At 40.4% G+C, this 24,407-nt stretch overlaps 2 protein-coding genes across 2 annotated transcripts in view; one reads left to right on the plus strand and one right to left on the minus strand.

Moving 5' to 3' along the window:
* Positions 1-24,407, plus strand: part of cux2b (cut-like homeobox 2b) — a 293,668-nt gene that overhangs the window by 152,857 nt on the left and 116,404 nt on the right. Inside the window, exon 4 of the mRNA XM_048611509.1 lies at positions 13,924-14,002. Within this exon, the coding sequence (XP_048467466.1) occupies positions 13,924-14,002 (79 nt within the window). The remainder of the gene's footprint in view (positions 1-13,923; positions 14,003-24,407) is intronic.
* The window catches only part of LOC109937215 (sesquipedalian-1-like), a 212,336-nt gene that overhangs the window by 27,692 nt on the left and 160,237 nt on the right, over positions 1-24,407 (minus strand). The window lies entirely within an intron of this gene.

Below are 24,407 nucleotides of genomic sequence, written 5' to 3' on the forward strand. Positions count from 1 at the left end.
CCTGGAAATCATGCCAGGCTGCAGCATTGGTAATGGCAAACAAACCATGATGGAGAGGTGGATGTACATTATTGTGTTGGCAACAGTCCTGGTTTGTAATAAAATTTACATTATTTATGAAGCTTCCTTTCATTGTCCACGCAGAGTAATTGAGAGTCAACTTCTTAGAAGCTTTTAATTTTTAAAAAGTATTAAGGTTTTCACAGAAACCAGTGGCTCTTTCTGTCTATTCTTGAAATTAGTGATGGTGCTTTTGTGACTGTAGTTCTGAGTGTGTTCTTTCGGCTGCCAAGAGAATTTTCTGACAGTGCCGCAGGCGCTGACTTTCTGAACGCAGAAATGTACACGTTTTAAAAATAGCCCCACTTGGTGCTGAGCAGAGAGTTCTGATATTAAAATCCTGGTCTTTTCTACCAGCTAGGAGACTGCGGCTCTCAAAGGATGTGCATTTAGTGCATTTAATGTCTTGTGCTAAAGTTGTATTTGCAATGTTAAACTATTTCCCAAAATGCAGTGCTTTAATATGCATGTGGAGGGGAATGAGGGGGCGGCAGGTAAAGGGGGAGATACTTGCACACAGGGCAGGGCAGGTCATAGAGTCATGGAATCATTGTGATGTACAGCATGGAAATAGACCCTTCAGCCCAATTCATCCATGCTGACCAGTTATCCTGAATTAATCTAGTCCCATTTGCCAGCATTTGGCCCATATCCCTCTAAACCCTTCCTATTCATATACCCATTCAGATGCCTTTTGAATGTTGTAATTGTACCCGCCTCCACCACTTCCTCTGGCAGCTCATTCCATACACGCATCACCCTCTGCGTGAAAAAGTTACGCCTCAGGTCCCTTTTTATATCTTTCCTCTCTCACCTTAAATCTATGCCCTCTAGTTTTGGACTGCCTTGCCCTGGGGAAAAGACCTTGGCTATTCACCCTATCCATGCTCTTCATGATTTTATAAACCTTGAAAATTTCATCCTTCAGCCTCCAACACTCCAGAGAGAATAGGCCCAGCCTGTTCAGCCTCTCCCAATAGCTCAACTCCTCCAACCCTGGCAACATCCTTGTAAATCTTTTCTGAACCCCTTCAAGTTTCACAACATCCTTCCTATAGCAGGGAGACCAGAACTGGTATTCCAGTAGTGGCCTAACCAATGTCCTGTACAGCTGCAACATGACCTCCCAACTCTCATGCTCAATGCAGTGACCAATAAAGGCAAGTAAATTGAGGTTGAAGATAAGCCATGATTTTACTGATTGGGGGAGCACATTCTAGGGCCGTTCTCGTCCCGATCGTGTTCCTTCAGTTCTTAACAATTACAGTTGACAATCTTTATCTTTCTCATAATAAAATCTGCCTGTTCTGTAACGCAGCTTTGCGATCCATATTGCTGCACTTAGGTCAATTACATCTTTCCCTTATCCTTACAGGGACCCAGTTGGGTCTCCTAATAATTAAAGGAAGTATTTAGCCAATCGCTATATCACAAATCACCTCGCAGAATTGGTGTCACGCTAGAAGCAAATGGAAATTAGTTGTAGTGGGGAAGTAGCTGCTGAGAACCCTGTCAAAAAGGTAGGCTTTGAAATTTCAAACTAACTCCAGTGCCCTGCTGTTTTAACATTCAGCTTTCAGTATTTGAAAAAAGCTGAGTATGTTGCCAGCTGTTTTTGATCATTTAAAATTGCTTTAGACTTGGAAAGCCTGGGAGTCTTGTTCCTTGTGTACCATGTGCAGAATTCAGCCTTCTTCAGCTTCCCTTTGATCTGAGTGGATGGTCAGAGTGTGTTCCCCACTTGCATCTCTCTGAAAAGGCCCAGTATACAATAGCTCTACTGCACATCAAACCGCATACATATCGCCCCCTTTTCTCTGTTTTGTTATTGCACTTTTGAAAGCCGTTTGGTCCTTTTTGAGCCCTATTTCCTTTTTCATTGTTCAGGTTCCTTATTCTCTCTCTCTCTGCTGTTCTCCCATTGGTTCTTAATATAAACAATGTTTTCTCTATGCCTCTCTTGAATCCTGCCCCTCTCTCTCTGTTAGTGTGATTTACTTATTCCCCTGTCTTTATTCAGTCTTGCTCTCCTATTTCTTCCTGTTTGCTTCCTCTTTTTGGCCACCTTCTCTCTGATTCATTATATTTTTGTGTTTTCTATCACCGGGTAATGTTAGTAAATACTATGGAGACGAAGCCTGCCTTAAAAACAAAGCTTTGTAAATTCTTCATTTCAAATGACAAAGAAAACAAAATAATCTATTCAGCCACAACGAACACAGACAATATAGATTAAAATTTGGAGCTGTAGCCTATCTTGTGAGGCTCCCAACAATTGTGAACATTGGTGCTCCGATTGTTTACACTGAGAATTCATGGATGCATACCCAATGATGGAGTGAATCGTTGATGACCCAAGAACTGCACTATTTTCATTTAGCCTGGCCATGTAATAAACAACCTGGCCTAGATTTGTCTTTGCACAAAAACTGAAGTTGCTGGAAAAGCTCAGCAGGTCTGGCAGCATCTGTGAAGACAAAATCAGAGTTAACATTTCGGGTCCAGTGTCCCTTCCTCGGAACTGTTCTGAGGAAGGGTCACTGGACCCGATACATTAAATCTGATTTTTTCTTTGCAGATGCAGCCAGACCCGCTGAGTTTTTCCAGCAACTTCAGTTTTTGTTCCTGATTTACAGCATCCACAGTTCTTTTGGTTTTTATCTAGATTTATCTTTGCTTTACACACAATAGAAGCAACTCCAGAAGAAATAGACACCATCACAATCATTTGATCAGATCTGAAATTCTAATCTTAATGCAAAACTAATTAAGAAATTCACCTTGATATTGATCACAGTGGTAAACCAAATCTAACTGACATTATACTACATTATAATACAAGTGTGTGAAACTGGTGTGATCCTCAGTATGGTACTTGAAAAGTTAGTTATATCACTACAGTTACAATTAAGGAGCTAAATGTGTTCACTGTGTGCAGTGTTATTTGACTTTAGACGTGTTTAGTTTTCCATTGTTGATTTACTGATGTTCATTAAAATGAATTTGGTGTTCTCAACAAAATGTGGGTTCCTGAAAATGGGGTTTTTCCAATGAGTGTAGAAGAAGATTAACTTGTCAGAACCGTGAACTGAATGAAGTTTGCCTGTTCCGCTCAGTGTAGTAAATTCTCTGTTAAACTCTCCTGCTGTTTGTCCTGTTGATGAAAATAATTATTTACATGATGGAACAGTGTAAGTTTTTAATCCACAGAGTCTTTATGTAAAATACCTTCCACCTCATGACATTTGGTCAGTTATGTAGAAAATGTGGCCATCATAGGGATTGGGAAGCATAGTTGAGTTAAGGCATGGCCTTAACAGCTAAAACAGTGAACTGAATTTGTTGAAATTGAACGAAGTTCTGAGGAAATATGGTTCCACAACAGAAAAATGGTCAAAATTTGTCGTGTCTATCGGACTTATTCAATAAAGTTCTACAAAAGCCCGGTGTAGGAAAACTGAAAGAAAAGCACATTGGTGCTTCTGATGCATCGGAGTTATTTAGGTGAAGGGAGCAGTAGTCTTCGCTGCTGTATCTCGCCTACAAACAGAAGAATCGTTCATTGCTGACCCCTTTCACCTCAGTGAGAATAAGAAGTGTGCTGAATGGGAATATAAACTTGAAAATCATTCTAATGAATGTCAGTGTTTGAAGCACAGATGGGGATAATCATGCAAATAGTGTACTTTAATAATATGTCACGAAGCTGGTTTTTAAACATCTACTTGTATGGCCTCCCAGTGCTAAACAATATGAGAACAAAAATATGTTTAGTCACTGTCAATGTGACTTTTGGGAGTAGGGACATGCCAGTTTCATTTATTCCATTTACGGAGCTAGGAAGATAGAAATTCACCTGGATTTCTATCAATGACAAAATTCCTTTGCTTTTTACTGCCTGAGCTAATTCAGAACAGAACAGGAAATAGTGGTAGCCTCTGCATCTGACTGCATTACCAAAATGCCCAATGAACTTGCAATCCATCGTTTACACCTCCCCTTCCTTGCACACATGAGGTATCTTGGAAATAATTTAGCTGAAACTTTGTTGAGTCAGTTTATTTAATCTGCCACTTACAATTTCCAGATACAAATTTGGTGTCTGGAATTTCTAACCAACCCAAGCATTCTGTACAGTGCAGACTGGTGAATGTTCAAGGATAGCCTAACTCAGTCAGAGGGCTCTTGCTTTGCAAAATTATTTCAAAGTCATAAAGGTATTTGTGCGAGGAAGATATTACTCTCCATATTGATGATCCAGAATGGGCCATATTTCATTCTGCATGTTGTGCAAAGCCTGTGCATCTTTTCTATGGCGCACTTTACGTGCCAATTCAGATTTTTACTAGCTATTAAAATGGGACTTAATAACCTATTTTCATTTAGAAATGATTCTGAAGTTGCTGTGACGCATGGTAATAATGACACATGGCTCAAACTGACAAAGGTAATTAATTAGGCTATTATGCATTCTACAATGATAATTGCTTTGCTGGAAAGGCACCAGCCTTGAAAAGCCCAAGTGTATGAGTGCAATCCATCACTGAGAGTGTTTTCAGCACAGCTGTGTTTTTTCACCTTGACTCATTGTACAGCATATTAGGAACACAAAAATTAATGATACATCAATAAATAATATCTATTACTTGGCATGTTGCAAGCTGTTGGAGGATTTAATGGTTATTAAAGCTGTTTAATAGTAATGGCATTCTTCTCTGTTCCTCCTGAAATGGTTTGTTTGACACAAAATGTGTCTCTGATTCTGGAGCTGAAACATGTGTAATTTTCTGAAATTGAGGAACATGACTGAAACGTTGTGCTTCAGTAGCAGCGGCAAGGCTGTTCATTTTCTTCAGTGCCTGATGCAGTGTAGCCTTCATTCGAAGTGCTGCAAAGGTGGAAAGCAATTTGTTGAGGTGGTCTGTGAATTACAAATGACCTCTCAGTATTGTCTGGATGACAGGGGCTTGATGCTTCTCTGAGAGTTTGTGTTTGACTGGAGCAATTCCTTCAGCTGCCAGAATGTCAAGGTTAGAAGTCAGTAATTTAACTGATAATTGCATAATCACCAGTTGTAGTAATTATAATTCATGATTACATAATTACTAATTACAGTTCTGCCAATCTAAATGGCTGGGATTTTCAGTAGATCCTCAGCTTTTTTCATATTGTGCCAGTATTGATGGTTTTAGAGAATTGCCAGGAAATAATAATCGAGTAGTTGCGTTTTGCTGAGATTAAGACACTCATTTGAGAGATTTGTTTTCCTGTTGGACGTGGAATAACCCTCATGTTGCTCAGTTTTTTTTCCTGTATTTCTGTTTGAAGGGATACTTCCTCTGGAATATAAACAACTTGGCCTTTTTCCACCATCTTGGTTTTGGCTTTGATTTAATGAAAATCAAACGTAGATGTAGAAAAGCTTCAATGACTTAGCGTCTAAACGACATGACACTTGGATTCAAGTATCTAATGTGTTATGAGAGCACTTTAGGAATTGTTTTGTGAGCTGGAGGCAAAAGGCAATTTTGAGAGGAGTGCAAGTTGCCTTTGGGGTTCAAGCTTTGCTAATGAGCAGTGGGTCTGAAAATCTGGTCTTTGTCAATGCAAAACAAATGTATGCAAATAATTAATTAATGTCACTATTTTTCAATATGAATCTCCATTGTTGCTACAGTCAATAGAATGGGAATCTCAGGCCTGATGTTCCCAAAGTTGGCATGTAACCATTGAGAAGGACTTTGAAGCATCATTTTATCGTATGACTGAAATAGCTTGGATTTTAGTTCTTGTGCTTGTGTTATCATTTATCTAGTAAAATGTATTTTCTCAAGAAAAAGGATCATTGTTCAGATTTGTCAGTGCATAACTGTGTTTTAGGGCCTTTGTATTGAAGTATTGGGAGGGAGATGTTGAATTAAACAACTCGAGTTATGTGTGTCTCTCCTCTAAATATGTATTGGTGATTTTTTTTTAAAACTAATCAAATATATTTTGAAGACACAGTATTGATATCTTCCAAAAAAGATGATGTTTTGTTTTGAATAATGCGTTTACAACTGCAGAAAAATACTCAACAATTGGTGTGGACTATGTCTTTTCTGTGATTTGTCTCTTCCAATAAGGCCAAATACACTACTCCCAGAAAGTATTTCCATGCCTTTGCACATGGGATTCATACTATGTTGTGCAATACACTTCTAATACTGTCTAGTAATTGTAATAAAACTGTGTCTGACAGCCAACTATAATCTACATTTAACAGGTTAGATTTCAGAAATTGTTTTGGTTCAGGAAGTCAATGATTGAAAATTTTGTCTGGTATTTATTCTCAAGTCTCCGCCACTCCCCACAAATATGGCAAAATATGCACAAGCTTGTTTCTTTTATATAATTGGTAAAGTAATCTGCAACTTATTACAAAGAATTGAATTTCATGTTTAAAATTCAGGTAATGAACCTACTTTCTCAGCTTGAAGGTTCATTAGGTTTAAGCCATGCTGGGTTAATGGCGTGGTGTAACTTATTGACACATTCTCCAAATCTACACATGAATAGCCACTTGAGTGAGCATCCCAAGGGTGTTTGGGGAGGCTTATGGAATTGGACAGTAACGTGAGAAAAAGGGGCAGGGAAGTGGTATATTATTATTGGAAATGGTCGTGGAATGTTGTAAGCTATGTACAATTGAAAACTTAATTGAGTAGGTATAATATTTTAAAGTTTTTTTTGTAAGGCTGTTAGAAAACTTCATCTACAGGTTTGTCTGTCATTGTATTATGTATGAAGGAGGCATGATTACGTTCAGTGTCAAAGTAATTATTTCTCACAATATTTCCATGAAGACCCTACACCTTTTCAGAAAAATAATTAAATCTTCACCCTGCGTTTTGCTTTTTCGATCATATTGTCAAATTAATTTGCATCAGTCAGTAAGCACAGTGATGCTGAATTAAACCTCACAGCCCTGGTTGCCTTGTTCAGGCTTCTTATGGCTGTAAATGCTGGTTTGGGTTGTTTTGTTCCCTAACGCTGAACACCTTCTCAAAGGAAGGAAAGCTTCAAGCATGTTGCCACATTGATGCCGTAATTTTGATTAATTCAGGTGCTTCGTAAATATAGTGAACTCTCATTCTGTACATCATAGGCCTTTTATTGAAGACTTGATATCTACAAGGTAGATTTTTACATAAAGGTAAGGTGCATTTGAGGAAGAGCTGTATATCCATGTCAGTCCGAAAATACATCAAATATATGCCTGCATGAAAAGGGTGCCGCATTATGACAGAATACTGGAATGATATTAGCCTTGAGTCTTTGGACAGGTTTTACTTCAAGCTGATGACAAATTTTGAAGGACAATTTACACATCCTCTATTTATTTGCTTACCTTTGCTTCCCTCCAGAATCCAGGTAAGAATCCTTCTTACTAAGGTCTAAGAGGCCTGCAGAGAAAAATGTTGGAACAAGTCGAGGGATCTTCTGTGAAATGGGCTTCAGTTGTTTGGACATCAGCCAAGTGACAGCTGGAATTCCTGATGAGGCCTGCTGATGTTGGCAGGTATTTTATGCTGAAGCCCAAGACATCAGTGGGTCTAAGCTGAGGTTGAAGTGAACAAGTGCAGACAAAATATTGTGTAAAACTTGTTGGACTGGAGCTTCTTGGTATTTGTTCTTGAGATTTAGACATTTCTCAGATTTTGGAAGGTTTGCAGCTGATGTCCTATCGGATGGAGGGCAGATTGAAAACCATTGACTAGTTTCTCCGCTGATGAAGAAGATGGATGTTTTGCTGGAAATAAAACACAGAACTGCGGATGCTGGAAATCTGAAACAAGAACAAAAATAGCTGGAAAAACACAGCGGGTCTAGCAGCATCTGTGGAGAGAAGGCGGGGATAAGGTTTCAGGTCCAGTTTTGGGTCAGTTCTGAAGAAGGTCAAGGGACCCAAAACATTGACAGTGCTTTCTGTCCACAGATGCTGCCAGACCTGCTGAGTTTCTCCAGCTCCTTCTGCTTCTGTTTGAATATTTTGTGAGACACTGTTAGGGGATCTCTATCATACAGATGAGTGAATGCTGACATTCATTTTACAGTAGAGTGCAAATCTTTTACAGTCCATTCCAACACTTACTGGCACTGCTACACTTCGGTGTACAGCTGACTTGGTGAATCTGCCATTGGGTGATTGTTGCTGCTTCCAGTAAGTGGGGGGAGGCAGTCCTGCCTGTTTAAACTCTGGGTCTCTATTAAACACAAAAGCCCAATGTCCCATAAAGGGGATCCTAATGCACATTGTAAAAAAAAATGAAAGCACATAGGGGTCATCCCTCAAAATGTGAATCAAATACTCAGTAAAATCTAAAAGTAGCTTTTAAGTAAGTTTGTGCACAGCTTCCATAAGGGATGATTAAGTGCAGTTTACAATGCAATCAATTATCCTGTTCCAAGGCTGTGAAATCCGCATTAACACCATACATTAAGCATGTGTGGGTAACCAATGGTATCCACTGTTTTGATTTCTACCTTGGTTATCTGTAACCTTTCAAGTTAGAGTTCAGCTAATGTTTATTTTACTTCTGAATGAAGTGAGCTGAAGACAGTGTGTTAAAAGAATTAATTTCTTTCACAAGGCCAAACTGACCAAGGGGTCAATGATAAAGCCTTCTGGCAAATTGCCAAGTGATGGATCATCACACAAATGCACAGGTCACACCATCAGATTCACGAACCATAAACAAAAAATCCACACAAAAATGTGGCTTACACATCAAGTTCTGTGGTAACGCTTTGATAAATGTTGAAGCTCATAAAATCAATTAGCATACAGTCATCTTCTGTTGATTCAGAATGACAGTCAAGAATTTGGGTTTCCCGTCCTCTATCGTATTAAGATCAAAGAAGCTCAATCCTCCTGATTTTCAAAATAGGACTCTGGCGTGTAGGATGTACGACACAGAAAAAGGCCATTTGACCCAATAAGTCCATGCTAGCATTTATGCTCCACTTGAGCCTCCACACTTTTCTTCTTTTCTAAATCTGTCATAACCTACCTTTCCCTTCTCCCTCATAAGCTTGTTTTACTGCCCCTTAAGTTTATCTATGCTGTTAGTACCAAGGCAGTTTTATCTGAGTAGGACATCAAGGAGCCCTCACAAAACTGGAGTCAGTGGGATGCAGGGGGAAACTCTTCATTGCTTGGAGTCTTCCCTGGCACAAAGATAGCTGTGGGTTGGTGATCAATCATCTCGCTTACAGGATGACATAGCAGGAATTCCTCAGAGGAGTGTCCTAGGCCCAATCATGTGGCCCTGTTTCATCAATGACCTTCCCTCCATCAGAAATGAGGATGTTCACACAATGCTCAGCTACTCAGATACTGTTACAGTCCATGTTCATTTGCAACAAAACTGGACAATATCGAGGCTTGGGCTGATAAGCAGCAAGTAATAGTTGTGCCACACAGGTGTTGGGAAATGACCACCTCCAACAAGAGAGAATCTAACCATCACCCCATGGTGTTCAATGGCATTGCCATCATCAAATCCCTCACTATCAACATCCCGGGGCAGGGTAGGGGGCTTACCATTCATCAGAAACTGGGCCGGGTCAGTCATCATCATCAGTGGTCCCTCGCAGACGAGGATGACTCTCTTCCACTCTCAGGGTGAGTCCAAAGTGGCTGTACAGACCAATGTGGCTTCTGCAGGCTGTGTTACACTTGGGGCAGGTGGTGGTCACGGGAAGGGGTATTGGTGTGATGGTGCACTCCTTTCACTGCTTTTGCCTGGCTTCCATCTTTTCCCCCACTGTGGCTACAAGAGCAGGTGAGAGGCTACACATTTTGTGGTGAATATTTTACCACCTCTATCCCTAGTTACTGTCCACCACCTACAAGGCACAAGTCGGGAGTGTGGTGGAGTTCTCTCCATTTGCCTGGGTGGGTGCAGCTCCTGTAACACTCAGAGGTTCAACACCAATCTGTACAAAGCAGCCACGTGATTGACTTCCATCTGACACCTTCAACATTCACTTCCTCTACCAGTGACACACAGTGGCAGAAGTGAGTACTATCTACAAGAAGCATTGCAGTAAATCATCCAAATTCCTTTGACAACGTCTTCCAAACCCACAGTTTTTATCATTTAGAAAGACAGGGGCAGCAGATACAGGAAAACACAACCACCTCCAAGTTCACCTCAAAGCCACTCACTATCCTGACACGGAACTATATAACCATTCCTTCGCTGTCCCTGGGCCAAAACCCTGGAGCACCCCTCTTAGCATCATTATTGATGTTCCTATACCCACATGCCAGCAGCAGTTCACAAAGGCAGCTCACCACCACCTTCTGAAAGGCAGTTAGAAATGGATATCAAATGCTGGTTTATCTGACAATGCCCACATCCCATGAATTAATTTTTTTAAAAATCCGCTCTCTGTGTAATGGCTTCCACATTCTCACCTCTGTTTGGATAACTTGTCTTTGTAGCCTCTGTATGTTGGTGTCGTGTATGGTTATATTCTTACAAACTGTTGTGACTGTCCCCATTTCATCGCCCCTCAGTGTGAGATAGTAGAAGCCCTTTCATAGGCAACATAATCCTCCAAGCTCATAACTGCTCCAGTCAGCAAATCCATCTTCCAGTGTGGTGTTACTATACTCTCCTGGCAAGATTGATTCCTGTTTGCTGTCACAATGCTCTAGTGAAGGCAAAGGCCAGCCAAAGTTCTTGGCTGTTGTTCAGTGTTGCCCTAACCCCACCTCATTGGGAAATGCCCATGTGTGGTTACAAGTTGAACTCCTCAATGGCGTTATTTGCGTGGTCACTGGTGTTTCTTCACCAAAGGCCTCTAAACAAAAAGCTGCTCCTGAAGCTCAGTTACCACCTTCACTGCTGGTATTTTCAATCTGGCACCAATGGGAGGGTCTTGTGATGAGCAGCAACAGTAGTGTCGGCAATCCGATAAGAAACTGATGAGTTCATGTTTCATAAACAAGGAAGTTAAAAGCACTTAACATTCCTCATTTTGTTTTAAGTTTCATGTAATAATCCAATGTATGACTATGGTAAGAAGCTAAAAATGATAAACAGACTTATAAAGAATTTTTTTTTAAATATGGAGATTTTAATAGTTGTGGAATGATTTCATTTAACTTTCCAAGGCCAGAATAATTGTTTAGCAGTAATTACGAAGTTAGTGCATTTAAAAACCCCAGGTACACTTTATTTAAAAAAAATGTGATTTTTAAGGCTTTTGCAGTGAGTCTAACTTTTTTAGAATGAATATTCTTGCCGGTTCGTGATTGTAATTGAGTTAGTAGACTGTGGGAATCCCTGCAGTGCACCCATTGGAGAAACATAGATGAACTGATAACAATTCCTGAATTTTCATGTTATTCCATGTCCAACTTCTCACATTCCCGTCAGCTTCAGTAGAAAAATGATGGTGAATGCTAACAATTTCACCATCAGTGCCACAGCAAAAAAAAACTAGGCTTTTATATTTTCTCGCACTTTGCACCATTCTGAACGTGAATAGGGCAGGAGATCCACTGCTTTCCAAAAATGCTGTCAGCAAATATTACCCCCAGCCCTTTTTTGAAAGTGCTTGGTGCCTCCTTGCCTGGGAATTTGCAGCATCACACGCTGTTGTACAATGCTTTGATAGATTAATGAGTTCTGTCATCAAGTCATCTGTTCTTGAAGACACCTTTCATTTCACGGGATTTTTGGCTGTCTGATGAGCTGTGTCCCAATGTGATACTGTTCCAAAACCTGAAATCGAAATGTGAGGCCACAGTTATCAAATTCCTAACGATACAACCCATTTAAATAATTGCTTGTTACATTGTCCTTGGTTATAATTTGGCCATCAGTTATGCATAGCTTGGTACAATGGGAAGCCAGAAGTGGACAGATCTTTTGAGGGTTGGAAGGAAAGCTGCCAGAACTTTTGTTTTTGACTTGGTGACCACTCATCTTTGCTGTATATTGGTCCAGTGTTTGCTCAGTACGTCGACTGAATTCAAGTTGCCAATAGGTTATCCAAAACCATGTGAGTAACTGTGGAGGATATGTTGGAAATTGCATGTGGAATATATGATTGTTATGTATCTGAATTGGCCATTAGTGGGTCAGAGATGTTTAATGACCAGCTTTTAGAACTTGAAATGATAAGCAGGCATAGGCATAGAGAGAGACCCTGGAACCTGTGATGGCCTGTAATACTCCCTCAATGTTGTGGAGTTCAGTTAAGTACTCACTTGTTCGATAATTGTGTGTTGCATTGATTTATGTGCTGTACACTGTTCATTATTTTGGCACACAAACAAAGTTTTTTTTTAGAATTTCACTCTGGGATACAATCAATAAAATGGTGGTCTATTGGTGGCATTAACTATTATAGAGAGAGTGGGAGTTAACCCTTGACTGTTATGCTGACAACTCTCATTATTGAACTTTGTCTCACCCTTACAAAGTTGCTTTTTAATTTAGTTTTTGTTTGTTCTTAATATTATTGCCACATGGTAGAATGCCGTAGATTGCATAAAGCAATCATATAGCCATGTGTACCAATGGACCACTTAATGCTGCATGGCTTGTGTTTTACTCACAGCTATTAACAGGCTGTGGTAATAATCTGGCTTCAATGTTACCAGAGATCCAACCTTCTGCACTCATTGATTTAGTGTTTTGGCTCCATATAACATAATGATGTTTAACTAAAATGTGGTGTTTATCTGCTGTGGCTCAAGGTCAAATTTCTTTTCCCAATATTGTAGTGCTTAACTAAATTGACTTTAGAAGCATTGATAAATGTTAAGGGGATGGCAGGGTAGGGGTCTGATGGTGGAGAAAGCTGCCAGGGATGGAAATCTGCAATGGAAAATGCTGGACATAGATAGCAGTCTGTCGGTATCTGTGAAAAGAAAGGTTAATGTTCTGGCTACGTTATTTTTGTCAGAACGGTTGATGAAAGGTTATATCTGATATATTAATCTATCTTTTCTCTTTCACAGTTGTCGATTGTGATCTGCTGTCTTTTTGCAGCAAATTCTATTAAACGCGCCTTTGATTTTGAAATCAATGTCCAACAAAATCCAGTGTCAACTTTTTTAATCTGGGCATTTGTAAATTGTAAATTTGAAACGGAGGGTTTTGTGTATGTTTTCAAGATGCTGGTTTTGGCCATCACATTTTGGAGAAACATACCAGAAAGAAAGAATAGGTGACCAGAAAACTAGAGACCGTGGGTTCAGAACCACTATTGGAGGGCCCCAGACGATTAATCAGAACCCCGGGTTACACAGTTTGCCTGAGCTGATATTTCATTGAACTACCACAGAGCACAAGCTGCTGGCGAATGCTTGTAGCTAATCTTTTTGGGATGCCCATCGACACTATTTAAGGAGAATTGTTCCAATTTTTCTTGATACATTTTCTCTGTTCTATTAACAGAGTAACTTGCATCGATTTTGTTTTTCGATTGTTGAAGTTTTCCCCTGTGATCAATCCAGTTCATTTGGGCTGTGAAAAAATTCGAGTGGGTCAGGCTGAGAGTGTTGGGGGGTATATTCCACTGCATTATAAAATGTAGGTGATCGTCAATGCCTTTATCAGTTTCATAGCCTCATTAACTTTATGGGACCCTGCAGTTTGAGTTGGCGTTATATAGCTTGGCTGGATTTGGGGCACTAGCTGTTCATGTTCCGATCAGGGTGTTGTTGGGAATCAGTCTGTTGTCTACATTCCTATTTGCTTATAAGTGTAGGTCCTGGGACTGCCCTTAGTGGGCCTGTCACTGATGATCTAATGTAAATCAGCCTAATGATTGAGGATATAATTGTTCTTTTTCCAGGTGGTAGCACTTAGTAAAAGAAGCAAGGAGGCCGAGGCTGCCTTTCTTAATGTTTACAAGCAATTAATAGAAGCACCAGGTAAGAAGACATTTAGATATTGATCTATCTGTAATAATAGCTCATCTTACATAGCAGAATGTCTGTGCAAAGCAATTTTTATGCATTATTCAGTGTTCAACTCTGAATGTTAATCTCATAGAATTGAAGTATATTATTGTCTCCTGCTCTGTGCAATTTGCTGTTGTGTTTTTTGATGCATTACAAATTGATATTTGTTTCATATTATGACGTATGCATATTGAGGCTTATAAAAACATAGATGTGAGGAAACATAAAACAGAGCCCAAAGGGAGTGTAGCTCTTAGTCATTAGTGTCACAAGGTAGTAAATGTCTAATAAATTAGCAGCAATGATTCAGTTTATCCCAGACTGGAGTATTGTTTGAGGAGACGTACCAAATTATCCTGAATTTAAAATGGTGGAAAGAATCCTCAGCCATACATGTGATGAAAGAGAAATGGCTTTGATCTACTCCTGGTATTGTTTAGAGTTAGTTCTGGAATTTCAGAATTTATACTGCAAGCAAACTCATTTAATGCTCTTTTTTAATTAAAATTGCAAGGCGTTAATACCCTTCAATGAATCTCCTCACACATCAAGGACATGCAGCTTGTTAGCAACTGCAGCTGGTACTAAAATAATCCTCCCACAAACAAGCTAAATGTGTACTTCTTGAATAATGTGGGGGAGGAACAGGGAGTCATCGGCGATGAGTTCAAGGTCCTCACACTGTGTGACATCACGAGGACTCGATGTCACTTCACAGTCTCGTAACTCCCTCATGGACAGTCATTACTCTTTAAGGCAATGCAGAGGCAGCTTTTTGACAAGTCTCCTGTGTTTTTAACAGCATTCATTTTTGTCACCTTGAAAGGCTTGACTTTTTTTTAGCAAAGGCTGATATCAAAACAAATTCTGAGGGAATGCAAAGAATGTTCTAAATTTAGCAAATATATGATCAGTGTGTCTGCACATCTGTAATTAACGTATTAAACCTTGAATTCTTTTAAAATCGATCATAAAGCTGTGAATAAAGTAAAAATACAACAAATGTGCAAATACTATAATGTCAGAATTGTGGAGTTAACTGCTGGCTGTAAATTACTGCGTGTTTGTGACTGCTGATTTCTGCATTATAAATATGCTATGAATCATTTACTTTATTCTTATTTTTATGCCTGTCTTTCCATTTGCTAGTTCTCTACCATTAGTCAATGTCAAAACTGAATTCTGTCCCCTGACGAAGTTTTTAGAAAAGCAATTTAAATTGACCAGTGTCTGCTCAAAGATCTCAAGTTACAAACAACCCCTCCACATGGAGAAATAAAACTCAATGGAGGAAGGGGCATGCAAAACCAACAGTGTGAACCCTACTAGCAGTAATGACATGAATCAATGTTGTATCTTAAGGAGTGTCAGCTGTTGCCCAATTGGTAGCACTCTCGTCTCTGAATCAAAAGGTTGTGGCTTTGAGAGACTCTACTGCAAAAATCAAGGCTGAAGCTCCAGTGTACAACTGAGGGAGTACTGCATTGCCAGAGGTGCTGACTTCTGGTGAAATGTTAAACCAAGGCCCGGTATGTACTCTAAGGAATGAAGTTCATGCCACTGCCTCTATTTGGAAGGAGAGCAAAAGAGGTTCAATATCTATCCCACAGCCAGCGTCTCAGAATCTGATTACCTGGTCATTACTGAACTTGGGAACGTGCTGTGCACATATCGGTTGTCAGTTTTTATGCATTATGATGATGACTTCATTTCAAAATACCTGATTGGGTATAAGTTGCTGTAAGGGGACATGAAAGCTGCTAGATCAATACAAATATTTCCGTACTTTTGATGGATCTGGAGCTTTGCAATCCCTCGCTCTACCTACCCCTTTTTACTCCTTCTAAAATAACCTGTAGATTTAAGGGTTTCTAGTCAGAGCATAGAAGTGCAATATCATTCCCCAGTAATTATTTTCACCAACAATTTACAGAGGCAGTATTTAAAAATTTTCTTTACGTTTTATCAGATGAGGGCATGGCTGGCCAGGCAGCATTTATTGCCCATCCCTAATTGCCCAGAGGGCAGTTAAGAGTCAACCACATAGCTGTGGGTCTGGAGTCACATTTTAGGCCAGACCAGGTGAGGATGGCAGTTTCCTTCCCTAAAGGACCTTAGTGAACCAGATAGGTTTTTCCCACAATCGGCAATGGATTCACAGTCATCATTAGACACTTAATTCCAGATATTTGTTGAATTCAAATCCACCATCTGCTGTGGTAGGATTCGAACCTGGGTCCCTGGGATGTTGTCTGGGTCTCTGGATTAACAGTCCAGCGATAATACCACTAGGCCATCATCTCCCTGACCTGATTTAAGGGTTTCTATTCAGAGCATAGAAGTACAGTATCATCCCCCAGTAATTATGTGCACAAATTATTTTCACCAACAATTTATAGAGACAGTATTTAAAACTTGACACTTACGGTTTACTTCAGCTATTATTATTATTGGTACAAATTGTGACCTTGCCTTTAATATTGATTTGGATACAATAGTGCTCATAGGCAGACTAAGGTTCTTGCTGTTTATGATGTATCTCTACTCCCCATAAGCTAACACAATGACATTAGACTAGGATTTCTCTGTCAATGGAACTTAATGTTCATATCTTGCTCCTGTCCACTCCTTTTGAAAGCAGCCAAATAAAGTTCTTGATAAGATGAGGTCAAATGCAAATCATCATAACAACTGAGGATTCAAAACAACATTTATGATCAACTTACTGAATTCTATCAGTACATCCTATCTTTGCATAATACTATATATAAGAAACACACCGTGTTTCGCCACATCAGTTGCTTGTCCGGCTTGACTTTAACAAAACAACTTTTCACGATCAATCCTCCCCGTATTCATTTTAATATTCTTGGTCTTGTTATGCTACTGATGAATATCTAGAGTTTTCTTAAGTAAAGAGAGAACAAGGTGTAGAGCTGGATGAACACAGCAGGCCAAGCAGCATCAGAGGAGCAGGAAAGCTGACGTTTCGGGCCTAGACCCTTCTTCAGAAATGGGGGAGGGGAAGGGGATTCTGAAATAAATAGGGAGAGGGGGAGGCGGATAAAAGATGGATAAAGGAGAAGATAGGCGGAGAGGAGACAGACAGGTCAAAGAGACGGGGATGGAGCCAGTAAAGGTGAGTGTAGGTGGGGAGGTAGGGAGGACGGACAGGTCAAGGGGGCGGGATGAGGCTAATAGGTAGGAGATGGGGGTGGGGCTTGAGGTAGGAGGAGGGGATAGGTGGGAGGAAGGACAGTTTAGGGAGGCAGGGACAAGCTGGGCTGGTTTTGGGATGCGGTTGGGGGAGGGGAGATTTTAAAGCTTGTGAAGTCCACATTGATACCATTGGGCTGCAGGGTTCCCAAGCGGAATATGAGGCGCTGTTCCTGCAACCTTCGGGTGGCATTGTTGTGGTACTGCAGGAGGCTCAGGATGGACATGTCGTCTGAGGAATGGGAGGGGGAGTTGAAATGTTCGCGACTGGGAGGTGCAGTTGTTTAGTGCGAACTGAGCGTAGGTGTTCCGCAAAGCGGTTCCTAAGCCTCCACTTGGTTTCCCCGATGTAGAGGAGGCCACAACGGGAACAGCGGATACAGTATACCATATTAGCAGATGTGCAGGTGAACATCTGCTTGATGAGGAAGGTCTTCTTGGGGCCTGGGATGGGGGTGAGGGGGAAGGTGTAGGGGCAGGTGTAGCACTTCCTGCGGTTGCAGGGAAAAGTGCCGGGTGTGGTGCGGCTGGAGGGGAGTGTGGAGCGGACAAGGGAGTCATGGAGAGAGTGGTTCCTCCAGAAAGCAGATAAGGGTGGGGAGGGAAAAATGTCTTTGATGGTGGGGTCGGATTGCAGATGGTGGAAGTGTTGGAGGATGATGCGTTGGATCCGGAGGTTGGTGGGGTGGTACGTGAGGACGAGGGGGATTCTGTTTTGGTTATTGCGGGGAGGGGGTGTGAGGGATGAGTCGCGGGAAATGTGGGGGACACGGTCGAGGGCGTTTTTGACCACTGAGTGGGGGAAGTTGCGGTCCTTGAAAAATGAGGACATCTGAGATGTTCGGGAGTGGAATGCATCATCCTGGGAGCAGATGTGGCGGATGCAAAGGAATTGGGAATAGGGGATGGCATTTTTGCAGAAAGGTGGGTGGAGGAGGTGTATTCTAGGTAGCTGTGGGAGTCAGTGGGCTTGAAATGGATATCGGTTTCCAGAGATGGAAACAGAGAGATCCAGGAAGGAGAGAGAGGTATCAGAGATGGTCCAGGTGAACTTAAGGTTGGGGTATAAAGACAGGTTAACTGTAATTGAGAAACATCTTACTCTTGCCACCAGGCTGCAAGTGAGAGCAGGATCATGTGACAGTGCACCATTTCCTGTGATGATGTATATTGCCTTATTAGCATATCCCATAGTCAGACTTAATGCTACACTCACATTCTCAACCTCGTTTTCACTTGTCTTCCATTTGTAAAGAATAATGTCTGTTTTTAATTCCTATTTCATCTCTCTCCATGGATAACGAGAGGGAGAGTAACCTCAGCTGAACATTCAGGGCCAGAGACATCCCAGCAAAAAAGTGTCACTCACTTGTTAACTATGAAGACAGCTTAACTAACTTTTAAATGTCTTTGGTCTCCAGGGAAACAACTTCAGTTGCTTTCTCTTCTCATCTAAACCATTTTATTTGTCCTTGCCTTTTTATATGAATATGCTTTTCTTTAAAAACCTCAATATTGAGATGTGAATCCCAATGTGGAAGAATGGCCAAAAAAATCCCAAACAGCAATAAAATAACATTTTCTTAATTTTGGTGATTACATTTACAGCAAAAGGCATGGGTAGTATTTATAGCCTCACATTTAATGTCTGGTTTGACTAGTTTATAATAATCCCATAAAATGGAAATTAAGTCCAGCTGCAGTCACTTACAGCTATGAATAAATCTGCATCTTGGACTCTGTATTACTGAGGTGAAGGATCACTGAGCTCTGTTAGGTACATTTTGTGCAGTGTTCACTGTAATCATGTTGATGCTATTTTTGTGAAACAACAGCGTCTTGTGTGCAGTCTTTGTTTTAGGTCAGCTTTGTATATTACAAGTCTTAACAGTGGAAGATTCGCAATAATGAGCTTGTCTGCAAGACAGATTTGTTAGAAAAATATTGCAGTAAAATTATGTATGGTTAAAAAAAAATAACTGGGCTGGATTTGATTATAAAAATTTATCTGAATGCCTTTTTTTTTAAAGATTAAGTGCTAACCTAATGAAAATATAGGAACGGGAATTGAAGTGGTTGATATGTTTCCCTCTGCTGCTCTTTCACTCACTTTGTCTCTTTCCTTCTCTTTCACTCTCCTTTCTGTGTTTACTCATCCCTTTCTCGATCACTTCTCTTTTGCTCATATCTTCCTCTTTCTATCTTTGATTTCCTATTTTTTTTGTTTCTTCCTCATCTGAGTTTTCCTTGCTATTTGTCTTCCTTTCTCTTTTTCTTGACCCACTTTCTATTTCGTGCTTCTCTCTGAATATGTCCCACCTCTCTCTTGGATGTGTCAACTGTGACTCAGTTGGTATCACTTTCACTTCTGAATCACAAGGGTTCTGGATTCAGGTCCTCCTCCAGGGCTGATACACCAGTGCAGCAGTGGGGGAGAGCTCCACTGTCAGAGGCGATAATTTTCAGACGAGACTTTAAACCAAGACTCCATCTCTTTACTCTGGTGGATATAAAAGACCCTGTGGCACTAGTTTTTGAAAGAGCAAGGGCATATTCCTGGCCTCCTGACCAACATATAATTCTCAATCAGCATCACACACAAAAAACAGGTTCTCTAGTCATTATCACATTGCTGTTCATGGGAACTTGCTGTGCACAGATTGGCTGCCATGTTTCCTACATCAAAATTGGACCTAAAATTCAAAAGTATTTAATCTGCTGTAAAATGATTAACGATGTCTCCTGGTCATGGAAAGTACTATTTAGATGTGAGCCTTTTCTTTATATTCTGTCCTTCTCTTGTTGTTTTCTTTCTTTCTGGAAGTGGAGAGGGGCAAGTCTCGTCTCAGGGGAGAGACTGGGCCATTTCGGATGAAATACTTTTCCACTCGGATTTTTGTGGATCTTTGGACTTCTTTCTTCCAAAGGAGTGTGGATACAACTTTTAAATCTATTCAAGATTAAGATGAAAACAATTTCCGACTTGATGGGAATAAAGAGACATGGGAATCAAACAGGAAAGTGGAGTTGAGATTGGGGAATTAGCTATGATTTTATTAAATGGCAGAGCAAGCTTGAATGGTCTATTCCTGTTCCCGTTCCACATGTGCTTATATTCTTTCTGTTGTTTGCGTACTCATTCTCTGTATTATCAGTACCCCCGGGGGATTAAGGGCCATGTTGTCCTGAACTTTCCTCCCATGTGAAAATCCGTCTGATTGCCTTGTCATTACATCCTAACTATATAAAAATCGAGACTTGTGTTTTAGTCTGCTGCTCCAAGTTATTCTTTCCCAGAACCTCAGGGCTATTGAACTCCCAACCTTCCAGGAATTCTCCTTTTTCACTTCTTAAAGCCCCTGCACCTTTTTTGCCAACTATATCTGATGGTCCACGTATACACAACTTGGGTTGAACTGCATAAAGAGTTAGGTCAGTATTAGGGTTAGGGAAAAACAAATGAAGAACAAATCTGAGATTTGAAGCGGTGAAACACCTCAGTATTGGCCACTGGGAGAGGGAAAAAATATTCCTCCTCCCCCGTGCCCCACTCCCCCAACACCCACACTATTAATTGTGCCTCTGTTTCTAGTCTTGCTGCTTCCTTCCTGTGGAAGACATTGACCTTTCTCTTAAGTTTGTCAATGAAAATCAAAAAACTAAAATTGAAGCGGCGTCTTGGGAAATTAGAGCTGAGAATTTTCGAGTTAACTCTTTTTATTGTGGGAAATCAAGTAAAGCCAAAAGGACTAAACAAGCTACAAGTCCTCATGAATTCCAGTAGTATAATTAATTTGTACCTTGAAATTGCATTTGTACAATCTGGGTGACTTGACCTTCATTATCAGATAGAGTTGCTGTGTTATTAAGTGACCCAGCAGTGCACTTTCATGATATAGTTTTTTTGAAAAGTAATTGGACAGTCTCAAATCTTTGTCATGCTCAGCAGGTTCTCTGTCCAAAAATCTTGTCATTTCAACGCTGTCCAGCCATTGGTTGGTTTTGTCCTCAGTCACAGCAATTATACTTTTGCAGGTTTGTTTGCTCTTTTGTCAATTTACAGTGATAATACCGTCAGACTATTTGAGAGAGTTCCTGACACAAAAGGAAGCATTATTTAATGCAAAGTTCCACTATTATTTTCTTTGTGTTTGTCCCTTTCTAATCCAAATGTTCCCAGTGTTTATCAAGGGTCACACCTTTCTAGAGGATCAGCCAAGCTGCCTTGCTGTAACAAATTATCACTTAAATGAAGCCAACATACCTTTACTTGCCAAGCTTTGTGCTTTGTGCAGGATCCGTCTGGCTGTCAGATAATATTCCAGGATGAGATTTTACCCATTTCCCAAGACGCCGCTTCAATTTTAGTTTTTTGATTTTCGTTGACAAACTTAAGAGAAAGGTCAATGTCAGATAATATTCCAGGATGAGATTTTACCCATTTCTTTCACACCATGTTTGTACCTTTACACAAACGCAAAACTGCCACATACCTTCTTCTAAATGTGGATCTTACACCTTTTAACTTATAATCTATTTTATTATTTGCTCAATATAAATGGCTGCTGGTGGGGTCTTTTGTAAACTATGTGGAAACAAAGATAATTAATTTCTCTTTCTTGATTGGTGGAAAAGTAGCAATAAATCCTTTTGTCATAAAAATGAAGTCTGGACATTCAAACCCCTCAGATTGACTTCATACGCTCCATATGCAAACAATCGGCAATTTTTAGTACTGTAGAAGGTATAGTGTACTTATCTCCCTGGATCTAAAAAGACCACTTGTTGGTTCATCTTGGATTATGAACTGTTGACAAACTAAATAATCATGTTGTTTCAATATCCTAAATAAGCCAATAAAAATCAGGGCTGTTTCATCATTTCAGCATCTCATTCATTAGGTGTATTTTTGAATCACCTACAAGCCTGGCAGTATGCTCAACGAGCTGTGAACCAGGCCATTGACATGTAGATTCTCATAAAGAATGCAGACCCACTCTCCTGAGCGAACGAATGTAACCCATGAGCAAATATTCAGATTTATGAATCCATCATCCCAATTGCACACCTGGATACTGCTGGGTTTATGCAATGAGCTCACACAGCTCATTACTGTTCCAGATTCCAGATCGGACAGGCCTGTACCTTTAAGACAGTCACATGACATCACAACATGGGACTTCCAGGAAGAAAGTACCTGTTTTGCCTTCAGCCACTCTGTCAGTGTGATGGAGTCAGTGCTGTGTCTTCAGTCAGTCAGTTGTGCGCATGAAATGTACAGTAATACCAGTTAGCACACAACTTGTCCACATTCGGAGTTTAAGTTCTCAATTACAGCCAAGGCCAAAGTCTACCCCCTGGACTGAAGCATAGTGACTCCTCCTTCTCTCTCTTTTCCCTTTAAAAGTAAACAAACACGAGAAGTTGCTGACAGGACAGTCACCATCTAAAAAGGCACCTCTTGTATAAAGTACAGAAAACAAACTACAAAGCTCGAGAATAAAATATAGAAAACAAAAATAAAACACTTCTATACCAAAAAAAAGCCTTAGCTGTGTTCAGACATTGGTTGATTCAGCCATTTTCCTTTTTGAAAATTACACGAGAATTAAAAAAACGATGTGTATGTTGTCATTGCAATTTTGACACAGGTGCCATTTTCGGTCCAAGTTGCAACTGTTAATAAAGCAGCAGCATTTACTAACATACTAACATAACTAACATATTGTTATAATGCTAAAGGAGGACCTTCAGCCCATGTTGTCTCTACTGGCTCTGCACAAAAGCATTGTGATTTAGTGCCATTCTCCTACCTTTTCCCATACCCCTGCACATTAATTCTATTTAAATAATCACCTTGAATGCCTATATTGAACCTGCCTCCACCATACTTCCAGATATTGCAGGCACAAATAACTTGCCATGGCAAACTTTTTTTTTCTAACAATGCATCGCGTCTTTTGTAAATCACTTTAAAACTGCCGTCTCACTCTTTTATGAACTGGAACAGTTTCTTCCTATCTATTCCAGCCAGACCTTGCATGACTTTGAGTACTTCAGTCAAATCTTAGAGTCATAGAGGTTTACAGCATGGAAACAGGCCCATCGTCCCAACTCATCCATGCTGCCCAGTTTTCACAACTAAACTAGTTGTATTTGCCTGTGTTTGGTCCATATCCCTTCATACCTATCCTATCCGTATACCTGACCAAATGTTTCTTGAATGATGACATTGTACTCGCCTCTACCATTACCTCTGGCAGCCTGTTCCAGACTCTCACCACCCACTGTGTGAAAAAATTGCCCCCCTTTTGTATCTCTCCCCTCTCACCTTAAACATATGCCCTCTATTTTTGGACTCCCCTACCATGGGGAAAAGCTGTCGGCTATCTACCTTATCTGTGCATCTCAATATTTTATAGATCTCTCTCTATAAAGTCTCCTATGCTCCAGGGAATCAAGTCCCAGCCTCTCTTTATAATTCAAATCTTCCAGTCCAGGTAGCATCCTAGTAAATCTTTTCTGCACTCTTTCTAGTTTAATAATATCCTTTCTCTAATAGGGCGAACAGAACTGCATGCAGTACTCCAAATGTGACCGTACCAATGTCTTGTACAGCTGCAACAAGACGTCCCAACTCCTAAACTCAGTGCTCCGACTAATGAACGCAAGTATGCCAAAAGCCTTCTTCACCACCCTGTCTGCCTGTGACTCCACTTTCAAGGAGCTATGAACCTGTATCCCTAGATCTCTTTGTTCTATATCACTCACCAGGAACATATCGTTGACTGGTTTGACCTACCTTCTTCACTGGCCACTATACCACCAATCTTGGTGTCATCTACAAACATACTCACCTTACCTCTTCAATGCAAACAGTGCCAACTTCTCCAATCTATCCTGATAACTGAGATTTTTCATCCCTGGAACTAAACCACTTCTGCACTGCCTCCATTGCATTCACATCCTTCCTATAGTGTAGTACCCAGAACTGTACATAGTATTCCAGCTGAGGCCTCTTGTATTCTATGTCCCTGTTCTGCTGTACTCTTTATTAACTGTTCTCCACTTGGCCTGTTACCTTGAATGGCTTATGCATATACATACTCAGGCCTTTCTGTTTACGAGTACGCTTTAAAATAGGTCATTTTATTTCATC

Source organism: Rhincodon typus, chromosome 24 (assembly GCF_021869965.1).
Source record: "Rhincodon typus isolate 14 chromosome 24, sRhiTyp1.1, whole genome shotgun sequence".
Classification (NCBI taxonomy): domain Eukaryota; kingdom Metazoa; phylum Chordata; class Chondrichthyes; order Orectolobiformes; family Rhincodontidae; genus Rhincodon; species Rhincodon typus.